This window comes from Eumetopias jubatus, unplaced genomic scaffold (assembly GCF_037043125.1).
Source record: "Eumetopias jubatus isolate StellerSeaLion01/CBP00866 unplaced genomic scaffold, mEumJub1_p1.0 scaffold_14, whole genome shotgun sequence".
In the NCBI taxonomy this organism is placed as follows: Eukaryota; Metazoa; Chordata; class Mammalia; order Carnivora; family Otariidae; genus Eumetopias; species Eumetopias jubatus.
In genome coordinates, this window is record NW_028274820.1 from 62,855,464 (window position 1) to 62,881,024 (window position 25,561).

The 25,561-nt window shown below is 40.1% G+C and overlaps 1 protein-coding gene across 1 annotated transcript; it reads right to left on the reverse strand.

The window, feature by feature from the left end:
• Nucleotides 1–12,470: 12,470 nt before the first annotated feature.
• GGCT (gamma-glutamylcyclotransferase) lies at nt 12,471–20,989 on the reverse strand. The gene is made up of 4 exons (XM_028119289.2): nt 20,738–20,989; nt 16,548–16,693; nt 15,324–15,459; nt 12,471–13,260 (listed from the first exon to the last, which is right to left on the reverse strand). Exons 1-4 carry the CDS (start codon nt 20,876–20,878, stop codon nt 13,117–13,119), a joined length of 567 nt encoding a protein of 188 aa, XP_027975090.1. The 5' UTR covers nt 20,879–20,989; the 3' UTR covers nt 12,471–13,116.
• Nucleotides 20,990–25,561: the final 4,572 nt, after the last annotated feature.

Below are 25,561 nucleotides of genomic sequence, written 5' to 3' on the forward strand. Positions count from 1 at the left end.
GCGCCGAGGCCGGGGGATCTCGCAGCACGAGCAGCTGCGGGAGGTTCGGAGCAGGAGCAGCCGCGCCCCGGCCCGGAACGGGAACTGGCCGGGAGGGTACTGGCGGCCGCGCCCGCTCGCTTTCGCGGGCAGCGCGGAGGGGCGGAGGCGGTGCCCGGCGGACGAGGCGGGGTCGGCGCTCCGGCCGCTGGCTCGCTGGAAGTCTGGAGACGCGACGCGCGGAAAGTGTCCGCGAGCAACCTGAAGAGGCGCTCCTAAGTTCACGCCTGCGAACTCAACGGGCCAGTTGCGCCACGGTGGCCACGAGCTCAGCCAGTCCCCTTAAAAGTACCACCCCCGATCCTGCAACCAGAGGCGAAGCCTGGGCGCGACTGTGAAACATGGGACACGTGCGCCTGGATGAAAAGTGGCTCAAAGTAATCAAACTTTACAATAGACCATTTACTTCGATTTATACTTTTGAAATCCAAGCCTTTCTTCCTGTTCTTAAATTTGTTCTTGGCAGTGTACATTTTATACTGTATACACTAATCAGTGATTTCCCCAATAAAATAAGTTTTAATTTCCCCAGTAAAGTATTTTTAAACGTTTTAAACGGGGAAGGTCTACAGAAGGCATACTGATTCTGTAAGTTGTCATTCACACTAAAATACGTTCAGTCATGTGACCACAAATGCTCATGAATATTTAAGTTCTTACCAAAGGCTGCCTTCTGAGAAAAACACGTTCATAACTCAAAAGTAAAAAACTTTGCAAATGTAAAACTGATGGGATACAAAGTGCAACTTGTAAACACCAAAACGAAGACAAAAAAGATACTAATTCTTTCAGTTTACCCTTATATTAACCTCTGGGAGAAAAGTTAGAAAAATTCTCTTTTCTTCTAGGATTCTGAATTTTATCTTCCACGGCTTTTAACTGTTTTCCATATCCTGTTTCTCTGGCTGCATTCTGAGTAACCTCTTCATTTCTGTCTTTCCATTCATCAGTTATTTTGCAAATATTTTAATCTGCTTTTTAATGCATCTGTGGTAGGCGGAGTAATACCCTTCCCCCGGCCCCCTGATGTCCATGGCCTATACCTGGAAACTGTGAATATGGTGGCAGATGGAATTGAGGATACTAATCAGCTAACCTTAAAATGGGAAAATTATGGTGGATTATCCAGGTGAGCCCAATGTAGTCATAAGGGTCCTTATAAGTGGAAGAGGGAGGCAGAAAAAAGGAGAATCAAAGAGATGGTAAGCAGAGAAGAATTTGGCCTGATGTTGCTGGCTTTGAAGATGGAGGAATGGGGTTCTGAGCCAAGGACTAAGGAGGTTTCTAGAAGATGAAAAGCCAACAAAATGGATTCTTCCATAGAGCCTCCAAAGGAACAGTCTTGCTCACACTTTGATTTTAGCACAGTGAGACCAATTTCAGGCTTCTGACCTCCAGAAATGTCAGAAAATAAATTTGTGTTGTTTTAAGCCACTAGATTTGTGGTAACCTGTTATAGCAGCACTAGGAAACAATACACCATCCACTTAAGTTCTTAATTTTAACAATATATTTACTTTCTAAGAATTTTGGTTCTATTTCCGGTTTTCTTGGTCATTTTTAATAGTCTGCTAATTCCATCACTTTAAAAAATAGTTATTTTTTGTTTTTCATTAACTGAGATAATTACAAATTCACATGCAGCTGGAAGAAATAATGCAGACAGATCCATTCACCCTTAACCCAATTTCCCCAGTGTTTCTCTCAGTCTCTCTCTTTCAAATAAATAAAATCTTAAAAAAAAAGAAAAACAAAATCAAAAGTCGGACATTTGACTGAGTCATCCAGGCGCCCCACATGTTTAGTTTCTCTTTCTTTTAAGATTTATTTGAGAAGAGAGAGAGAGAGTAGGGGGAGGGGCAGAGGGAGAGAATCTTCAAGCTGACTCCCCGCTGAGCACAGACCCCGCTCCCCGCCCCCATGCAGGGTTCCATCTCAAGTTCATGACCTAACCCAAAACCAAGAGTCCAATGCTCAAATGACTGAGCCACCCAGGTGCCCCGACATGTTTAGTGTCTCAAGAAACTGCCCAGTTGTTTTCCAGAATGGATGTATCATTTTACATTCCCGGCAGCAATGTATGAGTGATCCAGTTTCGTAGCATCCTTATCAGCATTTGATGCTGTCACAATGTGTTATTTTAGCCATGTTGAGAGGTGTGTCATGATAGTGATATATCATTGTGGTTTTAATTCGCTAATGATTTGGACATCTTTCCACGTGCTTTATTTGCCATCTGCTATCTCCTCTTGGGTGAAATGTCTCTTCACATCTCTCGTTCATTTTCGAAGAGGATTGTTTGCTTTTTTACTATTGTTTTGAGAGTTCTTTATATATTCTAGATACCAGCCCTTTGTCAGATATGTGGTTTGCAAATATTTTCTTCCACTCCCAGCTTGTCTTTTCATTCTCTTAATAGGATCCTTCACAGAGCAAAGGGTTTAGTTTTGATGAAGTCCAGTGAACAATTTTTCCTTGTATGAATCATGCTTTTTGTATTAAGTCTAAGAACTCTTTGACAAGCCCTAGATTTCAAAGATTTTTCTTTTTCTCCCTAGAAGTTTTATGGTTTTATGTCAGACATTTAAGCCCATGATCCATTTCAAGTTAAATTTTGTAGGAGACTTGAGTTAAGGTTAATTTTTTCTTTCTCCTCTCTTTCTTTCTTCCTTTCTTCCCTTGTTGTTGTTGGCCTGTGGATGTCCAGTTGCTGCTCCAGGACCATTTGTTAAAAGGTTATTTTCCCTCCAGTCCTCCATTAAATTACCTTTGCAACTTTGTGTGGGTCTATTTCTGGGTTCTCTCTTCTGTTCCACTGATCTATGTGTTTATCCCTTTGCCAATACTATACAGTCTTAAAATTGGGATGATCCTTCCCATCTTATTCTTCTTTTTAAAAATTGTTTTACCTAGGGTGCCTGGGTGGCTTAGTCAGTTGAGTATCCGACTCATGATTTCAGCTCAGGTCATGATCTCAGGGTTCTGAGATCAAGCCCCACATGAGGCTCTGTGCTCAGAATGGAGTCTGCTTGTCCCTCTTCCTCTGCTCCTCCCCCGCCCCCAAATAAATGAATAAATAAAAATCTTAAAAAATTTTTTTAAATTGTTTTATCTATTCTAACTCCTTTGACTTTCAACATAAATTTTGGAAAAATAATCTTGCTGGTATTTTTTTAAAAATATTTTATTTATTTATTTGACACAGAGAGAGAACACAAGCAGGCAGAGCAGGAGAGGGAGAAGTAGGCTCCCCGCTGAGCAAGGATCCTGATGCGGGGCTCCATCCCAGGACCCTGGGATCACGACCTGAGTCGAAGGCAGCCGCTTAATGGACTGAGCCACCCAGGCGCCCCTTGCTGGGATTTTTATAGGAATTGTTTTAAACCTGTATCAGAGAGAATTGACATCTTTACTGTATTGAGCCTTACAACCCACAAACATGGTATGCCTATTTATTTAGATCTTTGATTTCTTTCATCAGTATTTTATACTTTTCAGCATACAAGGCTTACATATGCTTTGTAAGATTTACATTTAAGTATTGCATTTTTTAAAAAAGCAATTGTATACATTGCAGGTAGGAATGTAAAATGGTTCAGTCAATGTGGGAAATAGTTTAGTGGTTTCTCAAAAGTTTAAACATAGAATTACCATATGATCCAGCAATTCCACTCCCAGGAATAAACCCAAAATAATTGAAAAGAGAAGTTCTGGGAAGTCCTGGGAAGGTAATGGATTAGTGGGATCCTAAGCTCACCTTGTCCCATGGGCACACCCAGATAATAGCCACATCAGTGCATCCAACCCAGAAAATGACCTGAAGACTGGCAGAACAGACATTCCACAGTTAATCATAGAGAGGAGGCCACATCAAAAAGGGTCTGAGGGGCAGAGATGGGGTTGGGAACCAAACTCCTCGGGAAATTAACCACAAGCACGGAGAAGGGAAAGAAGCAGACTCTCCATCAGGCACCCTAGACATGGGCAACCTGCACTGGGAAGATGAGTCCTCATAATATTTGGCTTTGAAAACCAGTGGTGCTTAACTTCATGAGTTTTCATAACCAGTGGGGCTTAACTCCACATACTTTAAAAATCAACAGCCTGGAGCGTGATAGGAAACTGAGTCCCCACTCTGAAAGAGACAGTATAACAAAGAACCCCACTGAGACACAGCATAGAAGCAGCAGTTTGAAAAGCACCTGGGGTATGCGTGAAGGAGGTTGATTTACTAATCCTGCAATGTGTGCTGGAGGGGCAGAGATCTTTAGGAGACTCTCTAAGAACAAAAGAGCTGGCAGGAGCCATTTTCTCTCCCCCTCTACTTCCCCAGCCTAGATAGCCAGACACCTGCAGGAAACAGCACCAGCACTCTCCACCTACTTGGTAACACCACATTCTCCTGCCGATCTGGCCCTCCTACCCGCCCCCCTAGGTAGGAGTGCTTCCAAAGTAGCTCCTGCCACATCTCATCCTGCAAGCAGCCCCTGCAAGACCATTGGCACTCCAAAGTAAATCTTGCCCCAGGGAGAAGGGAAGATAACAACAAAGCAGTATACTCACAGCCCTAGCAGCCCAACCTTAAACTGGCAGTGCAGAGAGAGTGCCCTGCTGATCAGTGCATCTGCAGCCCCAGCAGGCATCTGGCCTGGTGCCAGGCCCACCCACCAGCAAAAGCCTCTCGGGGGATGAGGCAAGAAGAGCACCTTGCAAGTTGGTGGCACTGCAGCCCCAGCAAATGGGCTGAGGACAGGCATCTGGTCTAACTGCTGACACCACCCAAATACAAGCCCACCACAGTCTCAGACTGGCCCTTTAACAGCACGGTGATAAAACCTAGCCCACCACAGACTAAATGAGCCATTGCAGTCAACTGCACAGAAGGCAAAACAAGGCTCAGCACATGAAAGCCACATAGGAGACACCCTGAAGCACCTGGCTCTGGTGAATAGGGGACATTGTGCTGTAGGGCACTACAGGAACCCTTCTTCATAAGGTCACTACTTTCAAGATCAGGAAATGTAACGGACTTTCCTAATATGTAGAAAGAAAAACAGAGAGTTAGATAAATGAAGAGACAGAGGAATATGTCCCAAAGGAAAGAACAGGACAAAACCACAGCAAAAGAGCTAAATGAAATGGAGATAAGCAATATGCCTGATTAAGAATTCAAAGTAATGGTCTTAAAGATACTTACTGGCCTTGAGAACAAAGTGGAGGATCTCAATGAGACCCTCAATGAAGAGATTAAAAATGTTAAAAAGAACCAACTGGAGATGAAGAACTCAATAACTGAAATTAAAAATACACTAGAGGGAATCAATAGTAGATTAGAGGAGGCAGAAGAATGGATCCCTGCAGCCTGGAGGACAGAGTAATGGAAAATAATCAAGCTGACCAGCCAAAGCAAAAAATAATAATAATAAATGAGATTAGGTTAAGAGAACTCAGGGACATCATCAAGTGTAATAACATTCACATTGTAGGGGCCCCAGGAGAAGAGAAAGTAAAGGGGACAGAAAATGTATTTGAAGAAATAATAGCTAAAAATTTCCCAAAAAAACCAACCCCAGGAGGTCCACACCAAGACGTATAATAATGAAAATGGAAAAAAGTAGTGATTAAGAGAGATTTTTAAAAACAGCAAGAAAAAAGAAAACAGTTACATACAAAGGAAACACCATAAGGCTATCAGCTGATTTTTCTGCAGGAACTTCGCAGGCCACAAGAGAGTGGAATGATATATTCAAAGTGTTGAAAGAAAAAAACCTGCAATGAAGAATACTCTACCCAGCAAGTAGCATTCAAAATAGAAGGAGAGATAAAAAGTTTCCCAGACAAACAAAAGTTAAAGGAATTCATCACCACTAAACCAGCACTACAACAAACATTAAATGGAATTTTTTTTTTTAAATTTTTAAAAGGCAATCTCTACACCCAACATGGGGCTTGAACTCACTACCCCAAGATCAAGAGTTGCATGCTCTACTGAGCCAGCAGGTGCCCCTAAATGGAATTCTTTGAGTGGAAAGAAAAGGCCATAATCAGGAGTAAAAAATTATGAAAGGGAAAAATTTCAGAGGCAACTATAAACATAATAAAGTAGTAGATTAATCACTTATAAAACCAGTACAGAGGTAAAAGGACAAAAGCAGTAAAATCAATTACATCTATGAAAATTAGTCCAGGGATTCACAAAATAAATGGATATAAAGTACGATATTACATACATAAAATGTGGGTGATGGGAGTAAAAATTTAATGCTTTTAGAACAGGTTCAAGCTTAAGTGACCATCAGTTTAACATAGATTGCTATATACATAAGATGTTATATATATCATAATGGTAACCACAAATCAAAAACCTGTAAAAGATACACAAAAAATAAAGAGAAAGGAATCCAAGCATATCACTAAAGAAGGTCATCAAACCACAAGGGAATAGAGCAAGAGAAGAAAGGAACAGAGAACTACAAAAACAACCATAAAACAACTAACAAAATGGCAACAAGTACATGCCCATCAATAATTATTTTGAATGTAAATGGACTAAATGCTCCAATCCAAAGACATAGGGTGATGGAATGGATAAAAAAGCAAGGCCCATCTATATGCTGCCTACAAGAGACTTGCTTCAGACTTAAAGACACATGAAGATTGAAAGTGACGGGATGGAGAAACATTTGTCATGCAGATGGATGTGAAAACAGCAAAATACACATTCTTTTCAAGTGCGCATGGAACATTCTCCAGAATAGATCACTTTTTAGGCCACAAAACAAATCTCAATAAATTTAAAAAGATAGGAATCATATCATGCACAGAAATCATATTTAACTAGAAATTTAACTAGAAGTCAATCACAATAAAAAATCTGGAAAAAAGACAAATACATGGAGATTAAATAACATGCTACTAAACAATGAATGGGTCAACCAAGAAACAAAGAGAAAATCAAAAAATCATGGGGACAAATGAAAATGAAAACACAATGGTCCAAAGTCTTTGGGATGCAGCAAAAGCTAAGAGGGAAGGTTATAGCAATACAGGCCTACCTCAAGAAGTAAGAAAAATCTCAAATAAACAACCTAACCTTACACTTAAAGGAGCTAGAAAATAAGAATAAACAAAGCCCAAAGTCATTAGAATGAAGGAAAAAATAAAGATTAGAGCAGAAATTAATGAAATAGAGACTAAAAAAATAGAACAGATCAATGAAATCAGGAGCTGATTTTCATTTTTTGTTTTTTGTTTTAAGTAAGCTCTAGGCCTGACTGGGGGGGGGGGTGGGTAGTGGCAGAGGGAAAGGATCTCAAGCAGACTATGCTGATCGTGGAGTCCAATGCAGGGCTCGATCTCACGGCCCAGAGATCATGACCTGAACCAAAACTAAGAGTTGGATGCCTAACCAACTGAGCCACCCAGGAGCCCCAGGAACTGATTCTTTAAAAGATCAATAAAATTGATAAATCTTTAGCCAAACGCATCAAAAAAAAAAAAAAAAAAAAGAGAGAGAGAGAGAGAGAGGACTCAAATACAATCAGAAATAAAGGAGAAGAAATAAGAACCAACACCATAGAAATTATAAGAGAACATTATAAAAATTATGTGCCAAAAAATTGGGCAACCTAGAAGAAATGGATAAATTCCTAGAAACATATAACCTTCCAAAAATGAATCAGGAGGAAATAGAAAATTGGAACAAATTATTAGTAATGAAATTGAATTAGTAATCAAAAAACTGCCAAAAAACAAAAGTCCAGGACCAGATGACTTCACAGGTGAATTCTACCAAATATTTAAATAAGAGTTAATACCAATTCTTCTCAAACTGTTCCAAAAAATAGAAGAGGAAGGAAAGCTTCCAAATTCATTCTAGAAGGCCAGCATCAATCACCCTGCTCCCCAAACCACATATACTACAAAAAAAGAAAACTACAGGCCAGTATCTCTAATGAGCATAGATGCAAAAATCCTCAACAAAATATTAGTAGACTGAATTCAATAATACATTAAAAAAAATCATTTGCCATGATCAAGTGGGATTTATTCCAGGGATATAATGCTGGTTCAATAGTCACAAATCACTAAATGTGATATATCACATTAACAACAGAAGGGATAAAAACCATATGATCAACTCAAAAGATGCAGAAAAAGCATTTGACACAGTACAACACACATTCACGATAAAAAATTTCAACATAACAAAGGCCATATATTGAAATCCCACAGCTAACATCACCCTCAATAGTAAAAAAACAGATCAGAAACAAGACAAGGATGTCCAGTCTCACCACTTTTATTCAACTTAGTAATGGAAGTCCAAGCCAGAAGTCAGACAAGAAAGATAAATAAGAGGCATCAAATTGGTGAGAAAGATGTAAAATTTCACTATTTGCAGGTGACATGACACTGCATGTCACTATATATATATATATAAAACCCCATAGACTCCACCAACAAAACTACTTGAACTGATAAATGAATTCAGTAGTTGCAGGATACAAATCTACAGAAATCTGTTGCATTTCTATACACTGATAAGGAAGCAGCAGAAAATGAAATTAAGAAAACAATCCCATTTACAATTGCACCAAAAATGATAAGATACCTAAGAATAAACCTAACCAAAGAGGTGAAACACCTGTACTCTGAAAACTATAAAACGCTGATGAAAGAAATTGAAGGTGACACCAAAAAATGGAAAGACATTCCATGTTCATGGATTGGAAGAACAAATATTGTTAAAATGTCTATACTACCCGAAGCAATATACACATTTAATGCAATCCCTATAAAAATATCAAGAGCATTTTTGACGCACCTGGGTGGCTCAGTTGGTTAAGTGGCTGACTCTTGATTTCAGCTCAGGTCATGATCTCAGGGTCCTGGGATCGAGCCCTGCATCAGGCTCCACACTTAGCAGGGAGTCTGCTTGAGGATTCTCTCTCTCTCACCCTCTGCCCCTCCCCCCCACTAGTGTGTTCTCCTTAAACTGTTTACTTTAAAATGGTTAATTTTATGTTACACGAATTTCATCTCAATAAGAAATATTAGTTTTACAAAAGGAAATTGCAAATGGTTATTACATTTTTAATTTCAGTGTCCGTGTATCTTAGTGTATAGAAATACAATTGATTTTTGTGTTTATCTTGTACCCTGTGACCTTGCTGAACTCACTTATTGGTTCTAGGTGATAGTTTTTTTTATAGATTCCCAGGAATTTTCTGCATGGACAATTCATGTCATCTGTAAATAGGAACTGTTTCATTTGTTCCTTTCCAATCTGTTTGCCTTCATTTTTTTTTTTTTTTTCTTATTGCACTGGCTAGAACTTCTAGCACCATCTTGAATAATAGTGGTGAGAGCAGATATCCTTGCCTCGTTCCCGGTTTTAGGGGGAAAGCATTCATTCAGTCTTTTACAATTAAGTATAATGTTGCGGGGGGAGGGGCAGAGGGAGAGAATCTCCAAGCAGACTCCCCGCGGAGCACAGAGCCCAACTAGGGGGCTCCATCTCAACCTGTGAGATTATGACCTGAGCCAAAAACAAGAGTCAGATGCTTAATAGACTGAGCCAGGCAGGCGTCGTGAGAACTTTTTTTTTAAATCATGAATGGACGATGCCAAATGCTTTTTCTGCAACTGATATGAACATGTGACTTTACTATTTTGCTTGTTAATACAGTGGATTTGATTTTCAAGTATCAAGCCAGCCTTGCATCTCTGGAATAAACCCTCTTTGGTCATGATGTGTAATTCTTTTTATGTAGTATCGAATTCTATTTATGACTATTTAGTTAATAATGTTTACATCTATATTCATGAGGGATATTGTCTGTAGGTTTATTTTTGTTTGCTTGTTTTTTTCTATGGTCTTTGGTTTTGGTACCAGGGTAATACTAACTTCCTAAAATGAATTGGTAAGGGTTACCAAAATGCCCCTCCATCTCTGATACTTTGCTTTGAAATCTACTTTATTTGGTATTAATATAGCCACTCATTCTTTCCCTTAATTAATGTTTGCGGCATATATATTTCTATAACCCTTTATTTTCAAACTGCTTACATTGTTATAGTTGAAGTGAGTTTCTTATAGACAGGATAAGGTTGGATCATATTCTTTTTTAAAAAATTTTTAAAGATTTATTTATTTTGAGGGAGAGCGTGTTCAGGCAGGGAGGGACAGAGGGAGAGTCTTAAGCAGACTCCATGCTGAGCGTGGGGCTTGACACAAGGCTCAATCTCAGGACGCTGAGACATGACCTGAGCTGAAATCAAGTCGGACATGTAAGTGACTGAGCCACCCAGGCCCCTCTATAGTTTTTTTTAAGTGTTATCTGTTTGTATACCTTTTTAAGCTATTTCTTTAGCTATTTCAATATATACATATAATTTTTCAGTCTACTGGTGTCATCATTCATACCAGTCCTTTAATAATTATTTTAAATATGACTTCTACATATATTTAGAAGCACAATGTTATAATTTTTGCCTCAACCATTATTTCAGAAACTCAAGAGAAGGAAAGTCTATCATATTTACCCATATTTTGGCTTACCATGTTATTTTTTCCTTTCTGATGTTCCAGTTCCTTTTTTTATTTCTTCTTTTCTGTCTAGAAAACTTTCTTCAGCCATTCCTTTTCTAAGCCATTCCTGCTAGCAACAAATTTTTTTAGTTTTCCTTCTGAGATGTAGGAGGCAAGAGAAAACCCAGGGAATTCAGTACCATGTTGTGTCTTGTCTCTGTCTAGTCTGCTTTCTCTCTCCCTCTCAGAGTCTTGTTTTATATATAATGTTCAGGGATTTTAGTTGTACTTAACAGAAGGAATAAGGAAGAGTATGTCTACTCCATCTTTCCAGAAGTCAAAGTCTCCATATATGCTTATTTTATACTGTTATTGATCATTTCAATATCTCAAAACCTTGGGGATCTAGGTGTTTTTCCTGCTCTCACTTATGATGCATCATTTTCCTATTATCTTTTAAATTTTCAGGTGGACATTCTGAGGACCTAAATTAGAATTGCTTTCTTCAGAGAGGTTTTGCATCTCTGCTGGAAGCTACGAGGCTTACTAGAGACCATTTTAGTTCTCTTCAGGGATCCCAGTTTCATATAGAATTTTCAGGTTGTTTTCCTGTCTTGCAGCGGGATTGCTCAAGGGTTAACAGTCAAATTCCAGGGCTACTATTGGCATTTGTACCCAAAGATGTCAGCGTCACTTGTTTACCAGTGCTGGAAAAGTGTCTTTTTCTTTTTGTGGTACAGGGACAGGTATATCTTGATTTCCCTTATTTTCTTGCAAGCCCAGAAATGCTCTTCAGTTACAGTTTATCCAGTTGGTTGTATTGTGGTTAGAGGGCCAAAATCACCAGTAGAAATGCAACGTCCTTACATATGATATTTGGTATTACTACCTTGAAAATGACTGGAGAAACAGTATTCCTCATGATTACCAGATTTTCGTTAAAAGGCCAGACATGAAGGTTTTATTGTTAGTGTTTTAAATTCCTTAATGAAATTTGTCATTTTAGGTGGGTGAGATAGATTACGAAAATAATATTCTATTTTTACATCAAAGCTCAGCCTTGCTCATTATATTACCATAACTGAGTTCTAGGTACTGACAAACTTGGTCTTCTTGGGAGGAGTTACGAACTGGAGGAAACTAGAATATTAGAAGTGTAACAGCTATAAAACATGATCTAACCTGAAGTCTATGGTTCAGTTCCACTTCAGCAGCTGTAGCTGAAAAGTTCTTTGGTTATTTTTCCCAAGAGAAACAAATCTTTATGTTCCTGCAGCTAGCTCATTTCATTCCAATAACCTGTTTCAAAAGTCTAGCTCACTGCATTCCAGAGACCTGGTTTTTTGATAACCAGTGCTGTTTTATTCATGACTCTTCTTTCTTCCATTTGTTCAGTAAATAAATTTAGGAAGCCAAGAGTCAAACTGGAGCTTTCAAAAAACGTTTTCCGCTCATAATCTTAACTCTTCTACTTTAAAATCCTGTTCCAAGGATGGCTCTGTATAAACTTAATTCTTCAATAAGAACATTAGTGATTTCTAATACTTATTACGTGCCAGGCTCGGTTCTAAGCTTATTACATATATTTACGCCTCAAAATAATCCTATGACATAGGTGTTTCAACTGCCCTCACTCTATAGATGAGCAAACTGAGGCAAAGAGTCAGATAACCCAAAGTCTCCCAGCTAGAACGTGGTAGAACTGACAATTGATCCTAGGCTGTCTGTCTGGTTCCAGAGTCTGTGCAATAATCCTCTAGTATGGACTGTGTATAGCCAACATCAGACCCAGTATGGGTGAGGATATGAGTCTCTAACAAAGTGAAATATAGTACTTCAGTAGGGAAGACAGGTTAAACCACAAATACATTTATTTCTCTAAGAACAGTATGCCATTTTTAAATTAAAAAAAAATTATCAACTGTCTCTGTAGTTTGCTTGCTCTTATTAAGCTGATTTAAAAAAATCCCAGAGCAGAGCGATTCACCGGCACGATCGTTAAGTTGCAAATATCTCCTCTGTCACAGAGCAAGAATACACTCAACTCCAGAAAATAACTTTAAGTGTTCATGGAAGGAGTACCCACATCCATTTGTCATGCATTCCAGTGCATCATGGCCTCCTTTTCAATGATCTAATTTTTTTTTTAAGATTTTATTTATTTATTTGACACAGAGAGAAAGAGAGCACAAGCAGGTGGAGCGGCAGGCAGAGGGAGAAGCAGGATGCCCGCTGAGCTGAGAGCCTGATGTGGGGCTCCATCCCAGGACCCTGGGATCATGACCTGAGCCAAAGGTAGACGCTTAACCATCTGAGCCACCCAGGCGCCCCTCAATTATCTAATTTCTAACCAAGTTTCTTTTTTGCGTCTGAAAACAAGGAATTACCTAAGTAAGATATCCCTTTAGAGCACTGTTGAAAATATATTAAACATAGAGATACCTCAGATCTCTTTTCTAAATGTTAAAAATATATTAGCACATACAGAAATATCTGTATTTTCTATTATAATTTAGATTTCTATCTAAAATATCTATTATGTTCTATTGAACTTTTGTTTCTCCCTTTTTGATAATGTCTTCAATTTCTTCTGAGACTTCTCCTTGGTAGTCATTTGGTTCTATTGCATTTAACTTCTTTTGATACTCCAGTGGCAAACCATTTTCTTTTGCACCTAGGCAAATGACCTAGAAATGGTTAAAAGAAACCAAAAGCACCTTTTAATTAGGAACACAATTTAATATACCACAGCTTTATGTGCAGTATCAAAGTATGAAATATTAGCTTTCAGATAACTCTAGAATAAACACTTATAGAACAAAATAGAGTCATTCCTCTTAGAGTGAGCATAAATGTGTAGGGAGTTTTCAAGGCCACATGATACATTCTCATGGAGTATCTAATTTTACTCGATAATATGGCTTAAAATATTTTTAAAAACTAAAGTATAATTAATATACAGTGTTATATTAGTTTTAGGTATACAATATAATGATTTAACAATTCTTTACATTACTCAGTGCTCATCATGGTAAGTGTGCTCTTAATCCCCTTCACCTATTTCAGCCATCCCCCACCCACCTCCCCTCTGGCAGCCACCAGTTTGTTCTCTGTAGATAAGAGTCTGGGTATTTTTTTGTCTGTTCATTTGTTTGTTCATAGATTCCATGTATGAATGAAATCATATGGTATTTGTCTGTTTAACTTATTTCACTTACCATGATACCTTCTAGGTCCATCCGTGTTGCTGTAAATAGCAAGATCTCATTCTTCTTTATGGCTGAGTAATATTCCATTGTATGTATGTATGTGTATACACACACACACACACACACACACGTCTTATTTAGCCATAACTATGGATGGACACTTGGGTTGCTTCCATATCTTGACTATTGTAAATAATGCTACAGTAAAATAGGGGTGTATATATCTTTTCAAATGAATGTTTTCGTTTTGAGTAAATACCCAAAGTGGAATTACTGGGTCATATGGTAATTCTATCTTTAATTTTTTGAGGATCCTCCGTACTGTTTTCCATAGTGGCTGTACCAGCTTGCATTCCCACCAGCATCGCATCAGGGTTCCTTTCTCTCCACATCCTTGCTAACATTTGTTATTTCTTGTGTTTTTGATTCTAGTCATTCTAATTTAAAATATTTTTATATTAAGATAAAAACTTATTGTATAGAACTGGCATGATTTATTAAGAAAAAGCACCATTCTTTAAAAAAAAATGTAAAGTTTACAGGGAGCAGTTTTAGTTTAATCTGGGAGTCTACTCTACCTCTGATATGAAATGAGCTAATAGATGGCAACCATGTTCGGTGGGTACTTCCCAGATCCATACCAGGCTAATTCCTCTAGGTTCCATACTAGAAAATTCCAGATTAGGCCGAGGAACTGGGTGATCCACTCCACGTGCCATGTCCTGACTGGGCCTTCCAATAGTACCTAAGTTTGGGTTTCTAAAAAGGGATGTTGGGGTTTCTATCCCACATTCTTCTCCTATGCTTGTGGGAGTAGTTTCTCTGATTTTGAAAGAGTGTGACTTGGGGCGCCTGGGTGGCTCAGTCGTTAAGCATCTGTCTCCGGCTCAGGTCGTGATCCCAGGGTCTGGGATTGAGCCCCACATCGGGGGGGTTCCCTGTTCAGCAGGAAGCCTGCTTCTCCCTCTCCCACTCCCCCTGCTTGTGTTTCCTCTCTCACTGTCTCGCTCTCTGTCAAATAAATAAATAAAATCTTAAAAAAAGTGTGACTTTTTTCCCTCCATCTAGGGATGGAAAACATTTCAGCAATAGGAAATGTGTTTTTTCCCCATAAAAATGAATCTTGGTGTTATGAAATACTGTTTTGTGGAGAAAAAATGATTATAAAAGCCTATGCATAGAATAAATCCACTAAAAATACATGCATACATGTTATTTTCTACTTTAGGAAAGAAAACACATATCTAGAATTATGGCTCATATAGATTTCCGAAGTCTTTTTTAATAAATCTGTTTTAGGAACATGGTTCTATCATTACAAATAAATCTGAATATTTTTCAATTTGCATGTTAGGTAAATAACTATCATTTTTGCATTAAAAACATTTTTATTAAAATGAAGTGTTCATAGGGGTAGGGCAGGCAAAAAAATAAGTGTTCGTGTAGAATTTAATGCACACATAGTCTTTTTAAAGCAAGATATTTTTTAGTTTAGCTCAGTGAAAAAAAGGAATCTCCAACAGTCTTTGTAAGTAGCTTACCTTTTTATACTGGGGGGATGGGGGAGCACTCTCATAATTTTTCATCTGATAACTTCGACAGGTTATTTCTTTTCCTTCTTGAGTATAAACATTAACTTCTATTGGGACATATGTTCCACCTTTAACCCCTTCTTGCCTGAAACCAGAACAGTCAAATTTTAACCATATATGATTTAGCCAAGTTAGTTTATTGGATTAAAAATTTGACTATATATGGATGTACTTGCTCCCTTTGTATTTTAGGATATGGTAGAACATATTATAAATACTACCACATCAAAAGTAAACCCAGCATTTCAATTGGAAAGCCTCAGATTTAGTATTACTCAGTACACTTCTAACAGATCTCTACATTTATCCTATATAAACCCATGCTTGAATATAGTTATTTCAATCTTTATACCCCTTCAACACTGCTCTCTAGGCTACAAAAAATGACTATGTGTTCTGACAACAAGAGAATATCCACCCAGAGAAAAGTAGAGAGAATGGCTCCCTCTTATTCACCAGTGACCTAAAGTATCATGCATATCAGAAAATGTGTTCTTTTCAAGTCCTACTCTTTTCTGCCAACTTTCTTTGCATACATGCTCTGCCACACAACTGGAGAGTTCTAGTTATAAACAGTATCAAAACATTTCTAGTATGTTGTCAAAGTTTTTACAAATTATTACTTTTTTACTGATTCAACTGCCACCTTAAATAATTATTTTTTAAAAACTGACTCTAGTAAAAACTGAACTGCTTTTGAAACCGATAAAAAGATATAACAATTACAAACATCTTCATGCCTTTTCACAATATGAAACTACAAAGAGATTTTTTTAAATAAAAGATAAATAAAACAAAAATAAAGACTTCCATTTTTTTTACAGAAGAGATTATAACTATCCCCCAAATCTCAACTGGAATAAGTGACCCTTCTAGGCTTTTTTTTTTTTTTTTTAATGTAGGCTCTATGCCCAATGGGGGGCTTGAACTCCCAACCCTGAGATCAAGAGTTGCATGTTCTACAGACTGAGTCAGTCAGGCACCCCTAGGCTTTTCTTTTTAGGATATGCACATTATACTTTTTATGTTAATGCTACAGTGTAAAGAATGTAGTATATGGTTTTGAAAAACCAACATATATATATATATATATATATATACACACACACATCTTTGCATATGATCCACTTTCTGAATTAGTTATTATTTAACTTATAATTAGAAGGCACCTACTTATCCAGAGAACTCAAATTGCTTTTGTTCATTTTCCATACTACTCCCCATACTTCATCGCCAGGACTTTGAAAAATAGTGGCTATACCTCCATGCCAAGTTTCACTTGTTTTGCCTTGGGAATTGCCAAAGTCAAGCTTATAATCCTACAAAGGAAACCAAAATGATACGATCAATATCCACTTGAACCAAAATTTCCCTCTTCAGTGTAAAAAAAAAATTTACCTTGAACTCCATGCAATTAAAACATAAACTTTGAGTTCTTTCTCTGCATAAGAAGCTGTAAAAAATACAAAGATAAACAAAGACCCGGATCTCAAGGACTATATTTTTTCATATTTTTCTTTAAAAATGAAATGTATACTGAATATATATATGTATATATATTTTACCATAAATGGGTTTAAAAAAAACCCCATAATCCCAATGCCTTAATGTAACTATTTTCATTTTTAAAAATTTCTTCCCAGTCTACCTACATACGCATAGATTTTAACTTAGAGGCAACCATAGTATACATAATTGTTGAAGCTGGGTAGCTACATAGGGGTTACAACCTACTTTCATGTATATAGAGAGTATCCTACTAGCATATATCACCATGTTTGCCCTCAAGGAGCCAGCATTGGAGGGTGATTAATCTAGCACTCATGAATTGTACTATCATATCTATAATAAACATTAAAAGCAGCTAATACTAGTACATTACTAGGTTCTATAACTGCATTATGAGCTTTATGTGGACTCATTTTTATCCTGCCAACAACTTTATTATACCCATTTAACAAGAAAAACTGTGGCTTATAAAGATTAAGCAACTTGCCCAAGGTCTCACAACTAATAAGTAATGGAGCCAGGTTTCTAGTTTATTTTTATTTTTTTTTAAAGATTTTATTTACTTATTTGACACACAGAGAGATAGAGAACACTAGCGGGGGTAGCGGCCGGCAGAGGGAGAGGGAGAAGCAGGCTCCCCGCCGAGCAGGGAGCCCAGTGTGGGACTTGATCCCAGAACTCTGGAATCACGAGCTGAGCTGAAGGCAGACGCTTAACCGACTGAGCCACCCAGGCATCCTGCCAGGTTTCTAGTTTAGCTTCTTCCCTATAGAGATGGGTAATCAGAGGAGAGAATCTTGGGGAAGATTAAAAACTCTTACTTGGCCATTTGGTGTAGAAAATTTCTTTCCATCTTTCCAGAGCTTAGTTTCCTTAATAATAAAAAAAGGTTGGACTAGATACTAAATTTAAGGTTTATATTTTATCCCTGTCACCTTTATTTTCTTAAAAATGTCACATTTCAGGAAAAAGGTTGGTTTGAGCGACCAATATCTTCAATCGGTATACTAGATGTTTTAGGGCCAAGCAGCCCTGGCAGGACATCAGGAGAGCTGATAAAAAGTCACAACCACATTAGGTACTGGTTGTCTAAATCCAATAGGCAATTTTCATTCCTCCTCTTGCTCCACTTTTCAGCTGCTTCCGACAGAGTTAACCACCCTGTCTTGTTCTGCCTCCTTCCTGACTTTCAGACTATTCCCTGATCTCAATTCCCTTTGCTAACTCCTCCTCCATACCTGGTCTTTAAATGGTAGAGTTGCTAAGGGCTCAGTTTAGGCCCCTTTTCTTGTTCATCATCAATTTGCTCAAGACAATCTATCCCTTCTGATAACTTCAAATACCATCCAATATTCCAATCATCTTTTAATCAAACCCAGATCTCTCTTCTAAACTTCAAAAATGCTTAGAACAGGGCCTACCACACAGTGAGTACTTAATAAATGCTCACTAATATTTTTCTGCTCACTTGGATGTATAACAAACATCTCAAACTCAGTTATGTTTAAGCTGAGCTTGACTTTCCCTCCAAAACGGACTCTCCTCTTTACAAATATCACCATCATCCACCCTATTGCACCAAAAACCTTAGTCACCCGTTACCTCTTCCTCCCTTCACAATCAATCACCAAGGCCTAACGTTATTATCTCCTAAATATCTCCCCAACCCATCTACCTGCCACTGCTACCACTCCAGTTCAAGGTGCCATTATCTTTAGCATGGATTGCTACAAAAGCTTTCTAACTGGGCTCCCCACATCAACTGTTGTCTCTCCTTCCAATCCATTTTCCATAGCAACCAGAATGAGCTTTCAAAGTTGTAAATCTAATCTTTCATTTGCTTAAATTCTGCAATGGATCTTTTCATTGCTCTCAAGATAAAGACCAAAGTCCTCTTTGGCCTCTGTGATCCTGTAACATGTGGTCCTTCCCTACCTCTCTAGTTGTCAAGCAATATCCTCCTCACACACTAAACTCCAGCCACAGCAGCTGATGATCCAGCTTCTTCTTTCCTGAGGTCATTTGTACATGCTGTTCCTTCTCTTTTGTCTCCCCTTGCCCAATCATTCAGGTCTCAGCTTTAAAGTCGTATTTTCAGGAAGAGCTTTACTAAGCTCTTAGGACAGGACCTCCAAGTCATACACTCCCATAGCACCTTGTAGGTCTCTTTTTCTTAAAGACTTCACTTTTTTTAGAGCAGTTTTAGGTTCACAGCAAAACTGAGAGGAAGGTACAACATGTCTCCTTTTTAAACTCACCATATCTGTAACTGAATAATCACTTGTTTGATAGCTCTTCCACTTGTCCCAACTATAAGCATCTGAAGTTCTTTTCCACATTTGGGCAGTTCCCTACCTTAGGAGTCTGGGTAATAGAAAGTGTTAGAGCCCAACTCCCATTTTTGAGGCTTCAAATGCCAGCAGTTGGTTCTCGCAGCTTTGCTTGCAGTCAGGGCATGGGCACGTGGCCATGGGTTAGCCAATCAGGACACCCACCTGCAACTGAAATAGAAGCTAGTGCTAGTGCCCAGGGACAGCAGAAACTACATCCTGGAGGTGGTGGCCACATCTAGGTTTCAGGAACTGCAGGGGTGTAGTGACAGTAGCAGGCAAGGTCCGGAGCAGACAGGGTCAGTGATGCACAACTTAGTGTCCATGTTTACTAAGTTCAGCAGAGGCGCACCAGTGGCCTCCTGGGCTGGGTCTATCTGTGATACTGGCTGTGGTGGTTGCTGTACCGCCCTTTATGCCTGCCTGTTTTTTGTTTTGTTTTTAAAGTAGGCTCCACATCCAAAGTGGGGTTGAACTCACAACCCTGAGATCAAGAGTCCCATGCTCCACCCACGGACTCAGACAGGCACCCCTATGCCTCCCTGTTTTGTCAGTTCTGTGGTCCTACCTTCCTGGTCATTCTGTGAGCCCTCCAACAGCCTTTCAACCCATTCTTTTTCCGCTTAAATCAGCCACTTTCTGTTGCTTGCAACTAAGAACCCTGACAAGGGCAGCAGAGACCATGTTTGTCTAATCCGACAATGTCAAAAGCTTTCGTACATAATTTTTTGGTGTGTCCCTCCTACAGACATGGACAGGTCCTCCGGGCAGCCCACTTTATCACTTTTGTATCTGCAGGGAAAAAAATCCACCAAAGGAATGAACGGATTGTACTGAAGAGCAATTATTTTTAAGTTTTTATTTATTTAATTTCTACACCCAACCTGGGGCTCGAACTCAGACCCTGAGACCAAGAGTCACATGCTCCTCCGACTGAGCCAGCCAGGCGCCCCTGAAGAGCAATGACTTTTACCAAGGTGTGTTATGGTTCACCCAGCAACCTGACTGAACTGAGCACGGCTCTTACTATGACTACGATACGTGCCGGTGCCGGTGCCGGCTGTCAGGACCTCTGGCATCGGGAGCGAAAGCCAGGTGAACTGAGTTTTACAATACCAGCGGACAAGCCCTGCAGCGACGGTGTGTGGTAGGGAAGAGAAAGCCACGCGTTCCCTGACTTGGGACAGAGAAGGCGTCTGGGAGGCACGGAGCGGATGGATGCTGTGAGCGCTCCCCTAAGTCGGTGGGCAAGACAGAGGCGGCCAGGTCCGGGCAGAACGAGCCTCCCAGGGAAAGTCAGCAGGGGGCTCAGGGCGGCCCGGGGGCGCACAGCTGCCAGGCGGGCACAACGCTGTGGGGGCGAGGCGGGAGGAGGGCAGAAGCCAGACGGTGAAGACAGCTCCGACGTGCTCTCATCAGCAAGAGCTGCATTCCCAGCCCCGAGAAAGCGACTTCCCGAAATCCTGCCCTCTCGTCCGCAGGGTGGGCGCGACGCTGCAGGGGCCGCGCGCGGGCAGCACTGACCTGCAGGCGGGCCACGCAGCAGAACGCGGCCGACGGGTTTCGGAGGTGGATCCGCTCGGTCAGCAGATTGCTACCGTAGGCGAAGTACAGAAAACTCTCCCCCTCCTGGCCCCGGAGGTCCTGACAGCCCGAGTTCGCCATGCTCCACCAGACACCCGCGCGGCCCCGGGGTCGGAGGTACGACTGTCAGAAGAGGACTGCGAGCGCCCCAACTCCGGTGGCCAACTAGCCGGGGCCTCTGGAGTTGGCGTAAAGGCGGGAAGCGTGGGCCGAACGAATCGGATGCGACCGCTCTTCTGATTGGCTGCGGGGCCCAAATATTGAGTCTCCCCCTATGATTGGCCAAGCCCGCCACCTCCTCTTCGCTCTCCAGTTAGTACTCTGAAGTGCTCAGCTCTGAGGCGACCGGGAGCCGATTCCTCATTGGACATACTCCCCTGTTGTCCCGCCCCGATGCTCAAGGCTCCGTGCGATTGGTGGGTGGGCGGGCGCTACGCGGAGGCGGGTCAGGTCCGGTGGGTTGGGTTTGGGGGTTGCGCCGCGTGGTTCCGAACCAGGCTTTCTCACCTTCAGGTGGTGCATGTGTGGTTCCAGGCGTTTCGTGCTCTTTAGGGCACTCGCCCCCACTCTGCCCTCCCGGTTCATTTGAAGCAGTCGGTCACGATGGGTCAATTTCCCCCTCATGCTGGTTCTCGCATCCCCAGCCCTGATCACTTAAAGTGGAGAAGACCCTCTGAATGTCTGGGACTCCCTTCCCTGGTGGAAGTAGCGTGCCGGGTTCAAATCCCGACGCTGCCATTTACTGGCCACGTAAGCCTGGGCACCTCTTGTCAGTTTCCTCCTCGTAAAACAGCGATTTTAACATAAATTATGATCACAGTTATATAACTTATCCCCTATCTCATAGGGTTGGTTTAAGTATTTAAAGAATAATTTTGTTAATGTTATTAGGCGCAAAAACTCCAGTGTAAAATAAGATATAAAAGTATAAAAACAAGAAATAAAACCTTATCTTAACTTTGAAATGAAAATATTAATTTGAACTCAGGGCAGTGGTTATCCTTGGCACCCAGACTTTGATCTCTAAATAAATACCACTCTCCACTAAAAAGTCCCAGGGCTCCTTGGAGAAATGATTTATGCCAGGTCAAAAGCTGGGAATGAATAGGAGCGCTTGGGACATCTTGTGACAGTGAAGTCTGGAGGTATCCAAGAAAAAAAACGAGGTCCTTTCAAAAGGACACGGGAGCCAGCTTGAGGGAATGCCCACTGGCCAAAATTAGAACAATTTGAGCACCAAAAATAATGACTGCAATTGATTGAAAATGTCAAACAAAGAAGTCCCACCAAAAGAATAAACCAAATATAAAAAACAATTTTTTAAAAGCCTCATTTGCCATGGTGACTGTTACAGCAACTCTTTACTCTGAAAAGTGGTAATTTAAGAAAATAAACATTTATCCTGCCCTCCTACTTAAAGCTGTATTTCAGGGTAACCAAATAGTCCCAGTTGATGAGGAAACAGTTCTCTTTACAAAAGTTTTCCAGCTAAATAATGTAAGATGAATGATAGAATTGGAAAATCACCACCTTGTAGGCCCTAATGAAATAACTGATTCTCATGCCAGGACCATCAATGAAACCATGTGGTGAAAGGGTGACAGGGAACAGAATAGTCACCTAGGGCCAAATTATCCTCCAGGGATTGCTAGCTGTAGTCAGAAGAAAAACATAATGACAATGAAGGAATCTGGTCCCTCCCATCTTAACCTAGATCAATCTTATAATCACTAAAAGTGGACCAATCGGACATTATGTGCCTCCTGATGTGATACAATATGATGCCCCAGTTTTGTCTGTGAAGGATTGTTTCCCAAACGCTCTCCCTTCTATATAGTCATACTCACGCAGAAAGTACAAGGATAGAAGAATACAACGATACCAAGAGGAAACAGAAAAATTCTGAACTTCCTGCAGAACCAATGGCTGTCTCTTAAGTCAGTGTAATTACAAAACAAGCAAACAAAAAAGCAGGACAGAGGGCAGGCTGTTCTAGATTAAAAGAAACCTAAGAGACACAATAACTACATGCAATGGCTTGTCCTTGTTTCTGGTTCAATAAACCAGATATAAAGGATATTTTGGGGACAATTAAATCTGAATACGAACTAGGGCATGAGATGATATTAAACAACTGCTTTTTTATTAGATATGATAAAACCATTGTGCCGTTGTAGAAAAACGTCTCTATTTTTAGATATACATATTAATGTATTTTGGGGTAAAATTTTGGTATCTATATTTATTTTAAAATAATTTAGAAAAATTAAAATAGGGAAAGTGTTCAGTGCTCGATTGATGTGTATATGGGTGTTCATTTTATTATTCTATCCTCTTCTATATATTTCAATATTTTCATGTTAAAAAGTCAAAGAAATATGGTGATGTGTGTAAAGCACTTGGCATACAGTGAACACTCAATAAGCAGTAACACTGTTGTCATGTAATCGTAAAATAGGACGGTTCATACCCTCTCCCATCCCCCAAACATCAAGGTAGAACTTGAAATACGTACTTGGTTACTTCAGTGAGCAAGTTGCTCTTGTTGGCAAGATAGTACTCTACTGCATCATGGATCCTCAAGGCCTCTGCTTTGGAGCATTCCCACTTAAAATGTCCTTCTGCATTTTAAATTGCTTTTAGACATTCTAAATGTATTTATTATTTAATTACTTTGCCTTTTTTTCTCTTCCTATGTTTCTCACTAATTGCTTAATTTTATGGTTACTGATTTTTCTTAACACCATTTTACAAAAGTTTTCTGAAGCACTGATGTTTCCTCAAACACTGAAAATCTTTTTTTACGCCCATTAATCATTTTATTTAGCTTCCCATGTGGATTGCTGTGTACTGACCCCTGTTGGCTAAGTTAGTAGATAGCAAGGGTTTTTGTTCCAAATTTAATCAAAGCTTGGTTAGTAGTTAACATTCACTGAGCACTTATCAAATGCCAGGCTCCAATCTAAACTCATACATATTAACTCATTTAATCCTGAAAATAGCCCTATTGAGACAGTACTAATATTATTCTCATTTTACAGTTGAAGAAACTGAGGTCAGTCGGTTAACTCACTTGCCCCAGGTTGTAGCTAGCAATGACAGGCACATAATTCAACAGCCAAGCCCTCTGATTTTAAGAGTCATTACTGGGTACTGACTCCCAGATTTCTCAAACTGTAAAACCTGGTGGTCTCAGAGCTGGTGTCAGATGGAATGGGAAGAGGAGGCAGGTGACCTGAGTGACTGAGAAGAAAGCTGACCCCACCTAAGAAGAGAAGGGAGCTCGAGAAACCCAAGCCCTGAGCTTTGAGGTGCCTGGCTCCAGCTGTTACCAGACCCACATGAATATCTCATGTTGGTTTTCATGAGATAGTCTCATAAGCCTTATATTCCAAACCACACTGATAATGAAATGAAAGATTCTATTAAATGCACATAGGTTATGTGAAATGTGGCATATTTAATCCCACAACATTATTTTAGAGTGTGTCTTGAAGACTTCTAGCTCCTAAAGTATTTTGTTCTGCTTGTATTATTTTATTGTATTTTTAAAAGATTTTATTTATTTATTTGACAGAGAGAGAGACAGCAAGAGGGGGAATGCAAGCAGGGGCAGTGGGAGAGGGAGAAGCAGGCTTCCCGCTGAGTAGGGAGCCCAACTCTGGGCACAATCCCAGGACCCTGGGATCATGACCTGAGCAGAATGCAGACACTTAACGACTGAGCCACCCAGGCGCCCCTGCCTGTATTATTTTAAATAAATATATATTAGTGACCTAAAGTATAGAGAAATCATTAATTATATGTGGTCCCAGGTTACACAGGCAGTATGAAATAAATATGAACCTCCAACAACTGCAAGGATGAGGAAAAAGCAGTTATGGAGAAGGAATTGTGTTTGCTGCCTCAAGCCCAAAATGAGTTAAACTTTGACTCATCTTTCTTTCAAACCCTGTGTCCAATCAGGAAGATCTGCTGCCATCAGCCGTCTTCTGCATTCTCACACTCACTACCCTCTCCCTGGTGGCATCAGCCCACACCTGGATTATTCAACAGCTTCCCAGCTGTTTTCCCCGACTCTGCTTTTCTCTGGAGGTGGGGTAAGGGTGGGGGAATCACATGAGGACAGCACGGAAGAGGTTTGGGGAATAGTAAGTAGTTCAATTTCAGTGGAGTAATAGGTTCATATTAGGGAATGGGAGACAAGTCTGGAAGGAGGATAGCATAATTTATGGGAGGGTCTTGAATTTTGCACTAAAAAGCTCAGACTATTTGGTGGTCAAAGGGGAGACATTTTTGACCTTTGAAGAGAAAGGGGCCCTTTGCACCTTTAGAAACATTCTTGTGGCTGCGCGTAGGATGGCCTGGGAAGAAGTGGGATGGGGAGATAGCTGAGTGCTGGACACTAGTTCATTGCAGTTGGCAAGGTCCTAAAAGTCAGAGCTAAGGCAGTAGTTACAGAATGGAATTGAAGGGATGGAAAGTGGGGGGAGGGGCAGAGGGGGAGAGAGAGAGAGAATCTTTTTTTTTTTTTAAGATTTTATTGACAGAGAGAGAGAGAGATCACAGGCAGGCAGACAGGGAAAGCAGAGGGAGAAGGAGAAGCAGGCTCCCTGATGCGGGGCTTGATCCCAGGACCCTGGGATCATGACCTGAGCCAAGGGCAGACGCCTAACTGACTGAGCCACCCAGGCGCCCGAAACATATTTTTTCCTTTTTTAAAAAAGATTTTATTTCTTTATTTGAGACAGCAAGTGAGCACAT